Genomic DNA, 16,841 nt, shown 5'->3' with positions numbered 1-16,841 from the left:
TACACAGGAATGCTTGTTTGCTTGCTTTATATAAAAAAGGGATCCTAGCAGAAAATCAGGCACATTAAATCAACACTGCGTGGAGGCTCCTCTGTCTGGCTTGGGGGTGGAGGAAAGGCAAGTCTTGGTGCCAGAAGTAGATGCATCCAGGCAGGCCTTGAGCACAAACAAACCCGACCTTGAGCTCACAGCGATTGCTGTGCCCAAGCCAGCCCTGTTACGTCTGTGCGTTCAGAGGAAGGATGCCCCCGGGAGCCGGCTGCCCATTTTCTCCTCTGGTGCTCGCAAGGCGTCTATTAGCATCCATGGGAGCAGCCACGGGGCCTGTTTGTTGAGAGTCCTCCAGCATCCCCCTTCGTCTCTCGCCACCCTTGCACCTCCGCTCCCACCCGATTCAATGCAAATGTTGCTTTTTTAAAAACAGGTTTAATCTTGCGTGCCTCCGAGGACTGAACCGCCTGGGTGCAAGAGGCAGCAAGCCCACGGAGCGGAAGAGGCATGCTACAGAGACACCCGTGTGAAATATCATTGCTGGAGGGCACTGCCTTGGTAAATGTCTCCCCTGTATTATTCATGGGCTACGGCCTAAGCAATCTCTCGTCCTCCCCGCGGTCCCATCCTCCGCCCTCCCTTTCTCCCCACCCTCTGTGCAAAAAACTGCACGCTCTCCATACATCAGAGAGCCACGTCGTTAATAATGCATCGAGCTTTCAAACCGACTTTTAGTATAACATGCCTGTAATTGAGTCATAAACATTGCATAACGGATCCTCGGGGCCTTAAACCAAGGGGCAAAGCAGATAGAGGGATACTTACAGCTTCCGTGGCGGGGAGCAAGCCGTCGTTCTGGGGGGTGCAGCCAGGGAAAGGAGTGGTGGTCAGCTCTGTAGTGCCATCGGGCTTTCGAGGGCTCTTCAAGGAATGCCGGGAGTGTTTCCATCTCGTTTTGTGGCCTTCCTCCCGTGACCTGGCTCCCGGCCTGGAGGGAGAAGGGGGGTGGCTCCTACTTAGGAAGATGCCTCATAGCGTCAGGACGAAGAAGAATTGTGGGAGGCGCTAGCCAGGGAACCCCCGAGGGAACCTCCAGAGGAGGAAGGTTCAGAGCCAGGGGATTGGTGGTGGGACACTGAGGAGAGGTCAGAGGGAGAAGTTTGGGAGGAGGTGCCGGATGCTGAAGAGGCAACAGGGTTTAGTGAGCAGGAGGAGCTTCTGACAGAGAGCAGTTCAGACTCCGAGGCTGAAGCGGGGTGTGTGTGTGTGTGTCAAGAGACTGCCGAAGAGTCCAAGGAGTCTCCTTTTCCTGCTGTGACAAGCTCCCCTCCCACTGTTCTCCCAGAACATGCAAAATAATGAGGAGAGCAGAACAGAGGCTAGAGGTGAGCAGACACAGTTTGAGACTGTTTGGGAAGCATCTGGGAGAGAAGGAGCTTTTGAAGGGGTGGAAGCCAGGTGAAATATACTCGGAGTCGAGAGTGGATTTTATGCTCTTTATTCAGCTCATAGTGGTGAGGAGGAATGGAAGTTCCCCCAGAATGTCTGCTTTTTATACATTATTTACACGATGGGCCCCACGTGATTGGCTAATTCCGGGATTCTCCTGTAGGCCAATCAGGTTGCAGATTCCCTTCCACCTGGAGCTGGATTGGGTGGCTCCTGTGGACCAATCAGACTGCTGCATTCTGAATCCTATTGTTCTAGGACCAATCAGACTGCTGCATTCTGAATCCTATTGTTCTAGGACCAATCAGACTGCTGCATTTTGGATCCTGTTCAACATAACAGCAGGGACCTTCAGTCCTGGCAACTGCTCCATAGGGACAAGACCTACTGGGAAGTGTTGCTGAATTGTATAGGACCCTGACCATTAGGTCCAGTCGTGGCCGACTCTGGGGTTGCGGCGCTCAGCTCACTTTATTGGCCGATAGCGTGGCCAGCATGACTAAGCTGCTTCTGGCAAACCAGAGCAGCGCACGGAAACGCCGTTTACCTTCCCGCTGGAGCAGTACCTATTTATCTACTTGCACTTTGACGTGCTTTCAAACTGCTAGGTTGGCAGGAGCAGGGACCGAGCAACGGGAGCTCACCCTGTCATGGGGATTCGAACCGGCAACCTTCTGATCGGCAAGTCTTAGGCTCTGTGGTTTAACCCGCAGCGCCACCCGCGTCCCGCTGAATTGTATACTGTCTCCTTGAATAAAGCGGATTTCATATAGGGTTCTCATCCAACCTTACATAGAGGTGCCACTGGCCCTTTTCTTAAGACAGTGGTTTTCACTTCCACTTCCACTTTCACTTTCATTTCACTGGGGTGCCAGGAATGATGGTCGGGGTGCTGCAGGCAGCACTGACCTCTGTCCCTCTTTCCTTCCCTCCCTCCTCTGATGCCCTGTCTTTGCCTTCCAAAGGCTAGCACAGCTGTTTGTAGCAGCAGCCCTAGCTACAAGCTCCTCAGGTGAATGGTGCCTCTGGGGCTGGCCAGGGGGTGCTTCCCAGGCCACTGTGAGGCAGTGTGAGGAGGCACCTCTCCTTGGGGCAGGGGGGGGGGCAGCCCAGAGACCTGAGGTGGCAGCCGTGGCTGCCCAGAGGACTCCCAAGCAGAGGGGAGAGGAGACTGAGTGAACACTCCACAAGGGAGTGAGAGGGTGAAAAAGGGTGAGAGGCTGCCAGCTCTGTAGGCTAGGGGTGACATAACAGGGCTCCTGAGCTCCACAGGGGTGCTGAAGGAAGAATGTGGTTGGTCCAGGGAGTCGTGGACCCAGAAAGGTTGAAAACCTCCTATGCCTTAAGACATAGGAAGATAGGAAGCTGCCTTCTACTGAGTCAGACTGCTGGTTCATCTAGCTCAGTATTGTCATCACCTACTGGCAGCAGCTCTCTAGGGTTTTAGACAAAAATAATAATAATTAACACCGGTCTTGAAAGACCTACACTGGCTCCCAGTACGTTTCCGAGCACAATTCAAAGTGTTGGTGCTGACCTTTAAAGCCCTAAACGGCTTCGGTCCAGTATACCTGAAGGAGCGTCTCCACCCCCATCGTTCTGCCCAGACACTGAGGTCCAGCTCCGAGGGCCTTCTGGTGGTTCCCTCACTATGAGAAGCCAAGTTACAGGGAACCAGGCAGAGGGCCTTCTCAGTAGTGGCACCCGCCCTGTGGAACGCCCTCCCATCAGATGTCAAAGAGAAAAATAACTACCAAACTTTTAAAAGACATCTGAAGGCAGCCCTGTTTAGGGAAGCTTTTAATGTTTAATAGGTTATTGTATTTAAGTGTTTTGTTGGAAACCGCCCAGAGTGGCTGGGGAAACCCAGCCAGATAGGTGGGGTATAAATAAATTATTATTATTATTATTATTATTATTATTATTATTATTATTATTATTATTCCCAGGTAAGATTCTTACCTGCTTCCACAGCTCTCTGTGAGGGAATTGGTGCTCTCTGAGCCAGAGCGGCAGCGGCGATGGCGGCGGCGTTGGGATTTCTGTGACTGACTGTGAGAGCTTTTGAAAAAGAAGACAGAAAAACAGAACACCTTAACATTCACCTGCAGGTGGGAAGCTGTCTTTGAAGGGTCCATGGAGCATTGGGAGATGTAGCCAGAAAATACAGCCGGCAAATGCCAGCTCATCAGTCGTAGGGCTAAACGAAAACAGCTTTCCTAAAGCGTCTGCAATGGCCTTCCCTAACCTGGTTGTCAGACTACAACTCACCTCGTCCTTGACCACTGACCCTGCTGGCTGGGGCCCATGGGAGTTATAATCCAACAACATCTGGATGGCATCTGTTTACGGAAGGCTGTGACATGGAATTCCTGTCAAATTGGTTTATCAGTGAGCCCAGTGTCATGTATGCAAGAATCCGGCCTGACTACAAAACCTGTAAGAACCAGCTAAGGAGGAACCTAATGGCAGAACGCTGCAGTAAATTGGAAAACAACTCCATATAAGGTACAAGGAGGGTTCTAATATGTACAGTAAAAAAAATGGGTTGAGTAAGTGTTTTCAAGGACTGTGGTTGTATGTGAGATGGTGTGGCGCTGGGGTGGGGTGGCAAAAATATGTATATTTGGCCATATAGTGTGTGTCCTAGGGGAAATGCTCTGGCAGACACTTAGAACTCTGTCCTGTACTGAACAACGCTTGACCAACCAATTGAGAATTTGGTGCCACAGCTGCTCCACAATATTTACAGGCAGCAAAATTGTGGGAAGAAAGGGATTTGATTGAAAACACCTCTGGGAAGTGGTTTTATATATCTCTATATCTATCTATCTATCATCTATCTATCTATCTATCTATCTATCATCTATCTATCTATCTATCTATCTATCTATCTATCTATCTATCTATCATCTATCTATCTATCTATCTATCTATCTATCTATCTATCTATCATCTATATCTATATGAGATGGTTGGATGGTGTTCTTGAAGCTACTAGCATGAGTTTGATCAAACTGCGGGAGGCAGTGGAGGACAGAAGTGCCTGGCGTGCTCTGGTCCATGGGGTCACGAAGAGTCGGACACGACTAAACGACTAAACAACAACAACATCATCTATATCTATCTATCTATCTATCTATCTATCTATCTATCTATCTATCTATCTATCCCCACCCCCCCCCCTGAAAAAAATCTTTCCCAAAAGATTTTGTAGAATCATAGAACTGTAGAGTTGTAGAGCCCTTCAACGGCTATTGGGTCCAACCTGTCAGGTTTGGGGTCTCTCCCACACGCACATGAGACGACTCTGGTAGTTGATTATTTCAGATTTATTGTCCATTACAAAGCCCCGGTCGGAGCTCAGCTAATTCAGTCATCCTCTGACGAAAGCATTGCCAAAACTGAGTTCTTCCCCCTTCTCCCCCAACAGGAAAACCCCCACTTTCTCTTCCTGTTAATTTCGTGCTTCTCGGCTAATCTCATGATTCTACGAGATTTGGGAGATGGCACTCCCTGTATTCCCATGTCTGTGTCACTATCTGAGCTTAGCCTCTGTGTTCCTTCTCCCTGTGTCTCTGTGTGAACAAAGTTCACATTCCCGCGGCTAACTGCTTCTTTCCCCTTCCTCAGTTCCTTCCCCTTGTCTCTCTGTGTCTGCTGTCAGAGAGGGACTTGCTTTGACACAACCCCTGCAATTGCAACAAAAGAATTCCACCGCTGAACAGCTCTTACCACCAGAAAATTCTTCTTAATGTTTTATCAGAATGGCCTTTCTTGTTATTTGAAACCTATGATTTGGGTGCTACCCACCAGAGCAGCAGAAAACAAGCTTGCTCCATCTCCCATGTGACAGCCCTCCAGATATTTGAAGATGGCTCTCATATCTCTCCTTTTCATCTGTATACCTGTATACCTGAAGGAGCGTCTCCACCCCCATCGTTCAGCCCAGACACTGAGATCCAGCGCCGAGGGCCTTCTGGCGGTTCCCTCATTGAGAGAAGTGAGGCTACAGGGAACCAGGCAGAGGGCCTTCTCGGTGGTGGCGCCCACCCTGTGGAACACCCTCCTTTCAGATGTGAAGGAAATAAGCCGCTATCCTATCTTTAAAAGACATCTGAAGGCAGCTCTGTTTCGGGAAGTTTTTAATATTTAATGCTGTATTGTTTTTAACACTTGATTGGAAGCCGCCCAGAGTGGCTGGGGAAACTCAGCCAGATGGGCGGGGTATAAATAATAAGTTATTATTATTTCACCTAATGTTGAATGAGACCCTGCTGTTAGTTCATATTGATGAGCAAGGAATGGGTTGAAAGAGGAAGGCTGAACAGAAGAAGCCCATCGATTCCTTCAATATTAAAATAATGTCAAGCAATATGACAGCTGGATCCACAGTTGTGCCCAAGGTTCACAGAAACATAGTTGGCCACTTTGCCCCATATTCTGCAGCGGAAGACTAAAATTCCCCAGTGCTTTAGTGGTCATCTGTCAAGTAAGTGGCATATAAGTTTTGTGAACCAAATAAAACCATTTTTCGGTCTGCTTTTCTTCCTGAAGGAGCCCAGCGCAGTCACACAGCTATAGGAGCCAACTCCAGGGGGCTGTGGGTGTACCCTATTGGCCCGAATATAAGCCGCACCCAAATATAAGCTGGACCTTTAAAGTTGGAGTGGTGAAAGGAAAAAATACCCAAATATAAGCCGCTCCCTTCCTCGCTGCTCCTGGCTGTGTACGGGGGGGGGGGGGGGGGAGCCGAACTGCGTTGCTGGCAGCCTTTCCCCTTCCTTACTCTCTCCCTTCCCGGCATTGGGGGAGAGGACAGGGGAACTACGCACGGGGCGGGAGCTGCTTTGCCGTGCACCAGTGTGGTGTAGTGGTTAAGAGCAGTAGATTTGTAATCTGGTGAACCGGGTTCGCTTCCCTGCTCCTCCACATGCAGCTGCTGGGTGACCTTGGGCCAGTCGCACTTCTCTGAAGTCTCTCAGCCTCACTCACCTTACAGAGTGTTTGTTGTGGGGGAGGAAGGGAAAGGAGATTGTTAGCCGCTTTGAGACTCCTTCGGGTAGTGATAAAGCGGGATATCAAATCCAAACTCTTCTTCTTGGCGCTGTTTGCCCCATGCTCCTGGCTGCATACCATAAGGTCACGAATATAAGCTGAATTTTAACTTTTCACGGTCAGAATTTGGGGGGGAAGTGTGGCTTATATTCAGGCCAATATGGTAATATACCGTATTTTTCACTTCTTAAGGCGCGCCTGACCATAAGGCACACCTAGTTTTAGAGGGGGGATTCAATAAAAAAAAAATAATTAAAGGGAGCGCTGAGCAGAGCCTGTATGCATCCCAGGCTCTGCTCAGCGCTCCCTTTCATGAGCCACATGGAGCGTGTGTGCGGCGCTTGCAGGCTTTTTCCGGAGAAGGGCAGCCCATCACTGACAGCCCATCACTGAGCTTGTGTGTGGCTCTTGGGGGCTTTTCCCGCCTGCCTCCCCCCTGCATTTGCTCCATAAGATGCACACACATTTCCCCTTACTTTTTAGGAGGGAAAAAGTGCGTCTTATGGAGTGAAAAATACGGTAATTGTGGGGGCCACCAGGGGCGTCTTACCCATAGAGGCTAGAGGCTCGGGGCGCCAAGGCACCAAGTTCTGGAGGGCACTAGGGAAGAGGCAGAGGCTGGACGCGGTGCCTCCCGGCATCAGCTTGCCACCTTCGCCCGCCTCTGCCATGCTGCGCTGAAGCAGGGCTGCGCCCGGAGCCTCTGTCTGCTGTGGCCACTGTGGCACGAAGTGGCCAGCTGAGCCAGGAGCCACCGCATCCAGCCTCCACCTCTTCCCCACTGAAGGAGCCACCCTTCAGCCACTGCCCACCTCCTCCAGCCCCGCCAGCAGTGCCGTCCTCCCTAAAAACTCTGGGAAATGAGGGGGGGGGAGCGGAGGGAGCTTTGCACCATGGTGCTGGCTATGCTTAAGACGGCCCTGGGGGCCACACACCCACAAAGTCATTGAGCCAAGCCGGCAGGTGGCAGTGGCATTGCCTTTGAGAGAGAAGCAGTTCAGCTCCATCCTCTGCTATTAACACTTATAAACGCCATCTCCAACTCCTTGAAAGATTCCATCAACGGAGTCTCCAAAATTTTTTACACGTCACTTGGGAAGACAGGCGAACTTATACCAGTGTACTGGAAGAAGCAAAGATCACCAGTGTCGAAGCAATGATTCTTCAACATCAGCTTCGTTGGACTGGTCATGTTGTGCAGATGCCTGATGATCGTCTTCCAAAGCAACTACTCTATTCCAAACTTAAAAATGGAAAGCGTAATGCTGGTGGTCAACAAAAGAGGTTTAAAGACTGTCTCAAGGCAAATCTAGAAAAATGTAGTATCAACACTGACAACTGGGAAACACTGGCCTGCCAATGCTCCAGTTGGAGAACAGTCTTTACCACGCAAAATGACATCACGTGCATGCGCAGAAGTGTCGAATCGCACCACGCGCGTGCGCAGATGCGGTGGTTCAGGCTTCGAACACTGCGGTTTGTGAACGTGCCTCCCGCACGGATCACGTTCGCAACCCGAGGTATGACTTTATTGCTATAATATGGATTTTTCTTTCTTTCTTTTGGGACAACATGAGTACCTCTCCCCCCTTTTTTTTTAGCTGAAGAGCTTACTTGAGCCAACGACACCCACCCACCAATGTACGCACCAATTTGCATGCATGCGCAAATCAACCACGAACGCTGGTGCATTCATAGCGACTGCCTCCACTTACTGTTTCTTGTGTTTTCTTTCTTCCTTCCTTTTGCCTTTGGGGCTTGGGGAACTAAATAAGAGAGTGGGGGGGGGGAAAGAGTATAAGCTAATGAACGGGTAACTGACCATTCGATTTAGATAGCTGGTAAAAGTTCAACGGGGGCAAGTAAATCTGTAGGAGCGCCACCGTGCTTGTTTATTTATTTATTTTTATTTCATACAATTTATATACCATTGATGGTAAATACCCCCCCCCAAAAAAAACACACCCTCAGAGCAGTAAAACCATAAAATCAGCAGTAAGAACAATTAAAAACAACTATTTGGAACAGGGGTCAGCAAACTTTTTTAGCAGGGGGCCGGCCCACTGTCCCTCAAACCTTGTGGGGGGCCGGACTATATTTTGAAAAGAAAAAAAAAATGAACGAATTCCTATGCCCCACAAATAACCCAGAAATGCATTTTAAATAAAAGCACACATTCTACTCGTGTAAAAACACCAGGCAGGCCCCACAAATAACCCAGAGATGCATTTTAAATAAAAGGGCACATTATACTAATGTAAAAACACACTGATTCCCGGACCATCCGTGGGCCGGATTTAGAAGGCGATTGGGCCGGATCCAGCCCCCGGGCCTTAGTTTGCCTACCCATGATTTGGAACATTAAAACCCCCCCTGAAACAAGTGATGAACTAAAAAAGGCATTAAAATGCTGGGGAAACACTGTTTCAGAGGGGGGGGGGGCTTATCTAAACAAAAACGTTTTTAGCCCAATGTCAATTCTCAGGGAGTTCCAAAGTGTGGGTTCTGCCACATTAAAGATGAATTTCTTACAAAAGCTAACATGCGGTGGCATCAGATCATTACCCAAAATGGTCCTTTGGCAGGAGCAGTGGAAGAATGCTGAAACTAGGATCAGGAACTAGGGGCCTTCCCCATTAGATCTGGTTGGACCAAAATGGCTAACTTCCACTGACCACTGGTGAGCTGGTTCAGCCTGTGATTCTAGAATTATTCCAGACAGTTTAGGCAAGTCCCCCCCCCAAAAAAGCCCTCACTATCCTTACCTGTGTCTCCTCTTCTTTGAAGAAAACCTGGAACATAAAATGGAAAATATTAATATTAAAATAAAAATGATTAAACCAGGCAAGAGCATCACCGGCAGAATCAGCAAACATTTTGTGGGAAAACCAACCTCAGATAACCAACATACTTAGGCCTAATTAATTCTTGAAAGGGTTAATAGCATAGAGTAAGCTGTCCTGCCCGGCTTAGCTGAGGTCACTTCCCCTCACCCTGGGAGGAAGAAGGTTACCAAGCCTTACCAGTCGACTTAAGAAGCTGAACTTGTGAAGAAGTTTGAGCTGGTTGCTCCAGTTCAGCCGCATGGCTCTCATCAGCCACTCTTGTGTTCCTATACTAATAATTTAGGAACTTTTACCACTTTGTAACTAAGCTAAGTTTTGCTGCCTGTGCAGATGTATGGAATAGCACATGAACAAGACCTTTGGAGAGTTTGTAAGTAAACCAATTTTTAACTTACCAAATATGTGGCTTTTTCTTATGCTGTGGGAAGTGGGAAACTTTGGAAGGAACTTGATCTCATGGTTGGCACATTCCTCCTAAATATGATTTTATCTCTATGTATGAATACTTAATAGTGTTACAAAAGTTGGGTGCCGCCCCCTTTCTCTGCTGAGCAGTGGCAAGAGGCCATGATGTTCCAGGAACTCACCCAGGATCTGTGTTCCTTTGGAGAACTGAGACACAGCAGAGACCGTCACAGCTTTAAGAAATAAAGTTTATTCCCTGATTTACACCTTCGGTCTGCATGGAGGGAGTCCTGATCTTATAGCATGGTTATTTCAAGAGGGGCTTGTACCCCACAGCAGTGTAGCCCTGGAGTCCAAGGCCTCTTTCCCAGCAAGCAAGCAGCCAGCCTGCCCAAGATGGATCCCATTCGTTCTTGTCCTTTTTTCTTCCCCACAGAACACCTTGCTAAGAAACTCTCTTTTTCTGTCACCTCACACCCAGTTATCCTGGCAACCTTCCAAATACCCAGTCTCTGTTCACACCTCAGGGCAAGGAGGGACTTCCCTCACATTGCCAATGGCCCTCAAGGGCCCTGTATTGTTTCTTCCTGGCCCTAGCTTGGCCAGGTCATTTTACATAGGCTAGAGTCTCCTCTGCAGATTGCATTTCTCCCTTCACATCCCAAATCATCAAAATCTTACCATTTATTAATATCTAAGGTTTAGGAAATGGGACGTGGGTGGCGCTGTGGGTTAAAGCACAGAGCCTAGGACTTGCCGATCAGAAGGTTGGCAGTTCGAATCCCCGCGACGGGGTGAGCTCCTGTTCCTCGGTCCCTGCTCCTGCCAACTGAGCAGTTCGAAAGCACATCAAAGTGCAAGTAGATAAATAGGTACCACTCCGGTGGAAAGGTAAACAGTGTTTCCGTGCGCTGCTCTGGTTCGCCAGAAGTGGATTAGTCATGCTGGCCACATGATTCAGAAGCTGTACGCTGGCTCCCTCGGCCAATAAAGTGAGATGAGCGCCACAACCCCAGAGTCAGTCATGACTGGACCTAATGGTCAGGGGTCCCTTTACCTTTACCTTTAAGGTTTAGGAAAGAGGGTCCCCCCAAACCTATAACAATTTATTTTGTATCCATTTGAAACTTGCATCCCAACGTGGAATATATTTTATTCTATTCATTAGTTTTTAAGTTCTTTTAAAAATGTATTTTTTACTCCTCTTGAGCTTATGGTGTATTTTAGCTTGATGTTTTGTTTGCTATATTTGCATATCATACTAATTTAGAAAAAGAAAAAATGAACCAAGCAAGGCAGCTCATAATTTATCTTGGCTCCATGGCCGTTCCTGGCGACTTATAAAAGTTTGCCAAACCTAGGGACAACAGAGAAATTCAGTTGGGTCCCCGTTTTAAGGCTAAGGCAGAGGAAGCTGCTAGGCAGCTCCATCACCCTCTGGACAACAGAGAAAGCAAGAAGGCAGGCATGCGCAGGGGTGTCTGGCTGAGAAGAAGAAGAGTTTGAAGAAGAGTTTGGATTTGATATCCCGCTTTATCACTACCCAAAGGAGTCTCAAAGCGGCTAACAATCTCCTTTCCCTTCCTCCCCCGCAACAAACACTCTGTGAGGTGAGTGGGGCTGAGAGACTTCAGAGAAGTGTGACTAGCCCAAGGTCACCCAGTAGCTGCATGCGGAGGAGCTGGGAAGCGAACCCGGTTCCCCAGATTACAAGTCTATCACTCTTAACCACTACACCACACTGACTCTGAGGTTGGTGGGATGGTCCTGTGGGATGCAATCTACTGAAAGCAGTCAAGTACAACATTCCTTGTTTTCCTAGAGTGGACATGCAAGGGAATGTTTGGTCCTGCCAGTCAAAACATCCTGTTCCTCCTGGCCTGGAGCATCTTTCCTTGCATGTGACTAGTGGGTGGGTGCGACCTTTCCAGACCTGGTAAAAGGCCACTCTCTCCTTTTTTCATCTTCCTTTCTTCCTGCAAACTTCCTGGACTGCTAACTGCAGTCACTAGGTCAACCCACATATGGGGTAAACCTGTTTGTATATGCTTGCAACTTTAAGCCATAAGCCTGCCTTCAGGAATCACACTGTGCTCTGCCTGATCGTGAGCAAACTTTCTTTTTATTGCTCATGAATAAGACTGTGGTGTCTTTATTCTTTTAGGCGGGATTCAAGGGGCCTTACCAGGAAAATATTAGAACACATTTCAATTTGGAGAAGCCAGAATGAATTCCGTATTGTCTTAAGAAACTCACACGAGTTTGCAACTAGTTTCCTGCTGTGTAAAGGGGAATGCACTTTTTTAAGTACAGTGGTACCTCGGGTTACAGACACTTCAGCTTACAGACACTTCAGGTTACAGACTCCGCTAACCCAGAAATAGTACCTCGGGTTAAGAACTTTGCTTCAGGATGAGAACAGAAATCGTGCGGCGGCAGTGGGAGGCCCCATTAGCTAAAATGGTACCTCAGGTTAAGAACAGTTTCAGGTTAAGAACGGACCTCCAGAATGAATTAAGTTCTTAACCCGAGGTACCACTGTAAAGGAACTTGCTAGCGGAAGTTAGGAAGCATATTAATAAGCAATATATCCTCTCCTGCCACCCTGAACATTCCCACAGGTCCACCCTAACTGCCTAGCCTCCCCTGCCTTTCCCTCCTGGCCACAGTGGGGATTGGGGCCAGGGGTGGGAGGCAAGTGAGCAGGCAATGGTGAGCAGAAGGACCAATAACATCTCTGCGCAAATCTGCAACCACCGGTACAGTGGAATCCTCTTGAGCAGGAGGAAACTTGGCAGGCATTCAGGAGTGGGAGCACAGCAGAAGAAAGACTTGCCTGTTTCTTTTCCTTTTCTTTGAGCTCTTCTTTTTCTTCTTCTTCTTCAGTGGTGAGGGGCTGCAGGACGGAGACCTAGGGAGAAGTCACAGAATCACAGAATTGCAGGGTTGGAAGGGACCCCCCTGAGGGTCATCTAGTCCAACCCCCCTGCAACACAGGAATCTTTTGCCCCAACGTGGGGCTCAAACCCAGATCCCTGAGGTTTAGAGTCTCATGCTCTGCTTACTGAGCTAAGGCAGGGCCACTGGCGGAGGAAGAGGAGTGCAGGGGAAGCGCCCCACCCCTGGCTGCGCTATCCCGGTGGGATGCCATCGCGGCTGCCTCCCCGCCCATGCTGGGTGCCACGCCCCCACAGGTGGCATGCCACACCCCCAGGACATGTGCCATGCCCCTGGGACGCACACCAGCCACTGGGCAGGGCACTCATTTTGCGGATAAGTCAAGCCCATTGCTGCTAGCTGTGCGAATGAAAGGACCTTGACACCTTTCCCTGCTTTCAGGGCCAACCCAGATGCTTGAACGCGGCAAATATGGTTTATTATTTCTTCCTAAATTACAGGGGTATATGTGTGCAGGCTTGCAGGGGGCAGGTAAAGGTAAAGGACCCCTGGACGGTTAAGTCCAGTCAAAGGCGACTCTGGGGTTGCGTTGCTCATCTCGCTTTCAGGCCGAGGGAGCTGGCGTTAGACAGCTTTCCGGGTCATGTGGCCAGCAGGACTAAACCACTTCCGGTTTAGTCTTAGGTTTGCCAGTTAGAAGGCCGGCAGCTGAATTTGGGTGACGGGGTTACAGGGAACACAGCCTATGGAGAAGGAGGATTATCTCCCCCTCTCGCCTGTGCAGTTGGATCCAACCCTCTCCATCATGCACATGGGAAATAAAGTATCCTGTCAGGTGCTTATGTGGTTGCTCGGGAGCAAACAGGCAAGACTCCAACCTGTCTTTTCCAGGCTTTATTATCTGTACAAACTATTTACAGTGCAGAGCGTCGCAAGTCCAGGTCTGCTCAGTCGCTAGCAGAATCTGGGAGTGGGCGGCCCTTATACCTTCCCCAGCATAACAGCCGTGTGACCCCCACCCTTCTCGTCCCCTCTCTGCACTGAAGACTACTGCACAGAACGGGCACTGACTCCCCTCCCCTCCGCTTTGCTCAGGCTCGGTGTTGAGGCTCTCCCTAGCATCTTCTGCTCCTTGCACAGGTGGGGCTTCCCTCCTCGCCAGAGGAAGAACTACTTCGCAAGATCTTCGGGGGCTCCCTGTAACACAACTGCCCTTCCACCTCTCTCCTCTGAGCTGATGGCAGTTCCCTGACATCTCCATTGGCAGTAATAGGTACATCCAGATTTCGGACAGCGACACTCCCACTGTTGCCCTGCCCTGCCCTGGTGATGCCAAGCATTGATAGGAACCTTCTGCATGCAAAGCAACAGACTTTCCTTAGGGTTTCCAAATGGGATATGTAATAAAACGGCTAGCTGAACCTAAATATCTGGGGCCCCCTTCCGACTATTTGATTCAATGACTGTCAGCTCTATTCTCCTGCTCAGGAAGGATTTTTTTTTTGGAGGTACGGTAGGGTTTTTGGTGGTCACAATAAAACTTGTGGGGATAGAGCCTGCTGGCCACAGGTTAGCCTCCCCTGGTTCATAGCTGTCAACTTTTCCCTTTTTTAAAAGGGAAATTCCCTTATTCCGAATAGGATTCCTTACAAGAAAAGGGAAAAGTTGACAGCTATGCCCTGGTTGTCAGGGACTGGGCAGAAGAGGAATGGTGGAGACCACCTCCCCAGACTGACCCTTCCAGAGAAGAAGAAGACTGTTCAGAATCACAACAGGGGTTTGAGGGAGGTCACAGCTCAGAGACAGATGAGGGGAAAGCTGGGAAAGAATGGAAGAGGAGGAAGAAGAAGCACAGCTGATGGATACAGCGTCTTTAGAAAGCATTCCAGGCCCCTCCTCTCCCATAACCCGGCGAGCATTAAAAGTAGGAGAGCAAAGAGCTCAAAGGCAGAGGGCACTTCTTAACACCTGTAGCAATGATGCATGAGGAAGTGGGAGAGAGGGAGGGGGTGGAGACTAAATTGGGGCAAGATTCTGCATTCCCAAGCCTCTCTCTGTAAATACTGAATAAAAAGCAGTTGGTAAGGACTTTTCATTGTCTTATCTGTTCCTGGCAACCTGCCGTGGGGGTTGGTTCCTCGGCTACCTGACGCTGGCGCAGAAATAAGCCAGTGATCGATTTCCACTCACCTCCTTCTCTTCTTCCGCGTAGATTTCTTCTTTTTCTTCTTCCCCTTGGTAGGAGGTGGTGTGAATTCCTCAGTACAGGATGGGCTTTGGATAGAGGAAGGGAAAGAGAGAGAGAAGATATCAAGTTTGCATGATGACTACTAGCCACGATGGTTGTGTTCTGCCCCCACTGTCAGAGGCGGTAGTACAATGGGCCTCTGAAAACCGGTTGCTGGGAATCGCAAGTGTTGTTGCATTCGTGTCCAGACTGCAGGCTTCCCACAGGTATCTGGTCGGCCACTGTGAGATCAGGATGATGGACTAGGCAAGCCACTAGCCTGATCCGACAGGCTCGTCTTATGTTCTCATGTTCTCATGTGTCAATCACAGCCATCTGTCAACATCTTGACAGTTCTGATCCCCAAAGTACGGTTTCTTGTGAAGGATGGGGTCTTGTGGGAGATCCATAACGTAGGGTGAATGTTTAATTGCCATGTTCCGGGTAATTTAGTCATGCTTGAAATTAACTGTCTCCTCCAGGGATTTATTGCAGATCTAATGAGAGAGTTACTGTATGTTAACTGGCTTGGCACCGAGTTATTTAAGACATATTTATCGAGGTTAACAACTCTATAATAGATTTATACATTTGGCTCCTCTCAGTAAATATGTTTTAAAATAAATTAATCAGACTTTAATTTGCATAGGATAATGGTTGCAAAGTATGGGCATCCGCCTAATTTATTTTTAAAAGAGACTTGGCAATGTTTATTAAATAGCAATCAATTACATAAACAGGAGATTTAGGCTGCAATCCCAAGGCTGGGACATGGTGGTGTGGAGCTGATGAAGGTTTGGTCACCTTATCCAAGGCTCTGCCAGGCTCTTGCCGGAAGGGCAGAAGTGAGAGTGGAGAAGGCTTCTTGCATCCCTCCATCCTTTCCCCGTGCACAGAGGTTTTTGCAGAGGTGCCCCATGCTATTGGTTGTCTTCCCCCAACTGCAGGCTAGTCATTGCATTCTACACCAGCTGGAACCACAAGATTGTGGGCAAGGGCAGGAAGAATGGCAGATGAAGGTGATAGATTACATGGGACTGGCTGAAATGACTGGCAGAATCCGAGACCAGGGAAAAGAGACGGCAGAAGAAGATTGGAAGAAATTTAAGATCTACCTTAAGATACATTGTAAAATTAATGAGTGTTAAAATGTTGCGGCTATAGAAGTAAAAGGATTACAGCTGTAAAGATTAGGTTAATAGATTAAATTAAGGGTGAGGATTTGCTGAACTAAATATTTGAAATTGGAATGCAGAAAGGGGAGGTATGAGGAGGTCGGTGAAGTAAGTTTTAAGAGAATAAGGATTTGAAATTATACTTGTTTGTCTTTGTATGTGTTTGTTTATATTGTGTTTGATTTTATAATTTGTGAAAATTTAATAAATATCTTTTTTTTAAAAAAAGATTGTGGGCAAGGGCAGCCCCACATTGCAGTAGTCCAGGGGCCATCGGATTGTATGCCCAATTGCAAGAGTCCCTTGAAAAAACCACAGGGGGTTGTTCCAGCTATAACAGAGGCTCATTTATGTACTAGATTTAGATTTATTTTTTTTAATCTTGCCCTGTCTGAAAGGCTCAGAACAGCCTACAACCAAGATGCAAAATACCATTGTCCTCTGTGTGAGGAAGGACCCCAGGCAAGGCCTCAAGGCAGGTGATGAGTCAACTTTGCCATATCCAAGCAGCTCTGGGACTAGCTAGCGCTGATAAGTGCCTACGCGCCTTTCTGAATTCATTGGAAGGTAGGGTATAAACTGAATATATACATATGTACATATAGGAAAGAGCACCTGAAGTCACGATCCCATACACACTTACTTGAGAGTAAGCCCAACTGAGCACTGTGAGAGAATTATTTCTGAGTAGAAATTTTAGTTAGCTCTATGTTGCAAACCACCTTGAGCTTGAGGAAAGGTAGTGTGTGATATACAGTGGTACCTCGGGTTATATACGCTTCAGGTTACATA

General features: G+C 48.4%; 1 protein-coding gene across 1 annotated transcript in view; it reads right to left on the bottom strand.

Moving 5' to 3' along the window:
* SRRM4 (serine/arginine repetitive matrix 4) overlaps window positions 1-16,841 on the bottom strand; it is a 123,047-nt gene that overhangs the window by 21,888 nt on the left and 84,318 nt on the right. The window contains exons 3-8 of the mRNA XM_082203349.1: window positions 14,838-14,921; window positions 12,586-12,660; window positions 9,264-9,290; window positions 8,214-8,264; window positions 3,403-3,501; window positions 817-979 (exon numbers count right to left, since the gene is read on the bottom strand). Coding sequence (XP_082059475.1) covers window positions 817-979; window positions 3,403-3,501; window positions 8,214-8,264; window positions 9,264-9,290; window positions 12,586-12,660; window positions 14,838-14,921 — 499 coding nt within the window. The remainder of the gene's footprint in view (window positions 1-816; window positions 980-3,402; window positions 3,502-8,213; window positions 8,265-9,263; window positions 9,291-12,585; window positions 12,661-14,837; window positions 14,922-16,841) is intronic.

Source organism: Podarcis vaucheri (assembly GCF_965113315.1).
Source record: "Podarcis vaucheri genome assembly, chromosome: 16".
In the NCBI taxonomy this organism is placed as follows: Eukaryota; Metazoa; Chordata; class Lepidosauria; order Squamata; family Lacertidae; genus Podarcis; species Podarcis vaucheri.
Note: the sequence above shows the minus strand (reverse complement) of the source record. Positions and strands in the feature narration are given on the sequence as shown.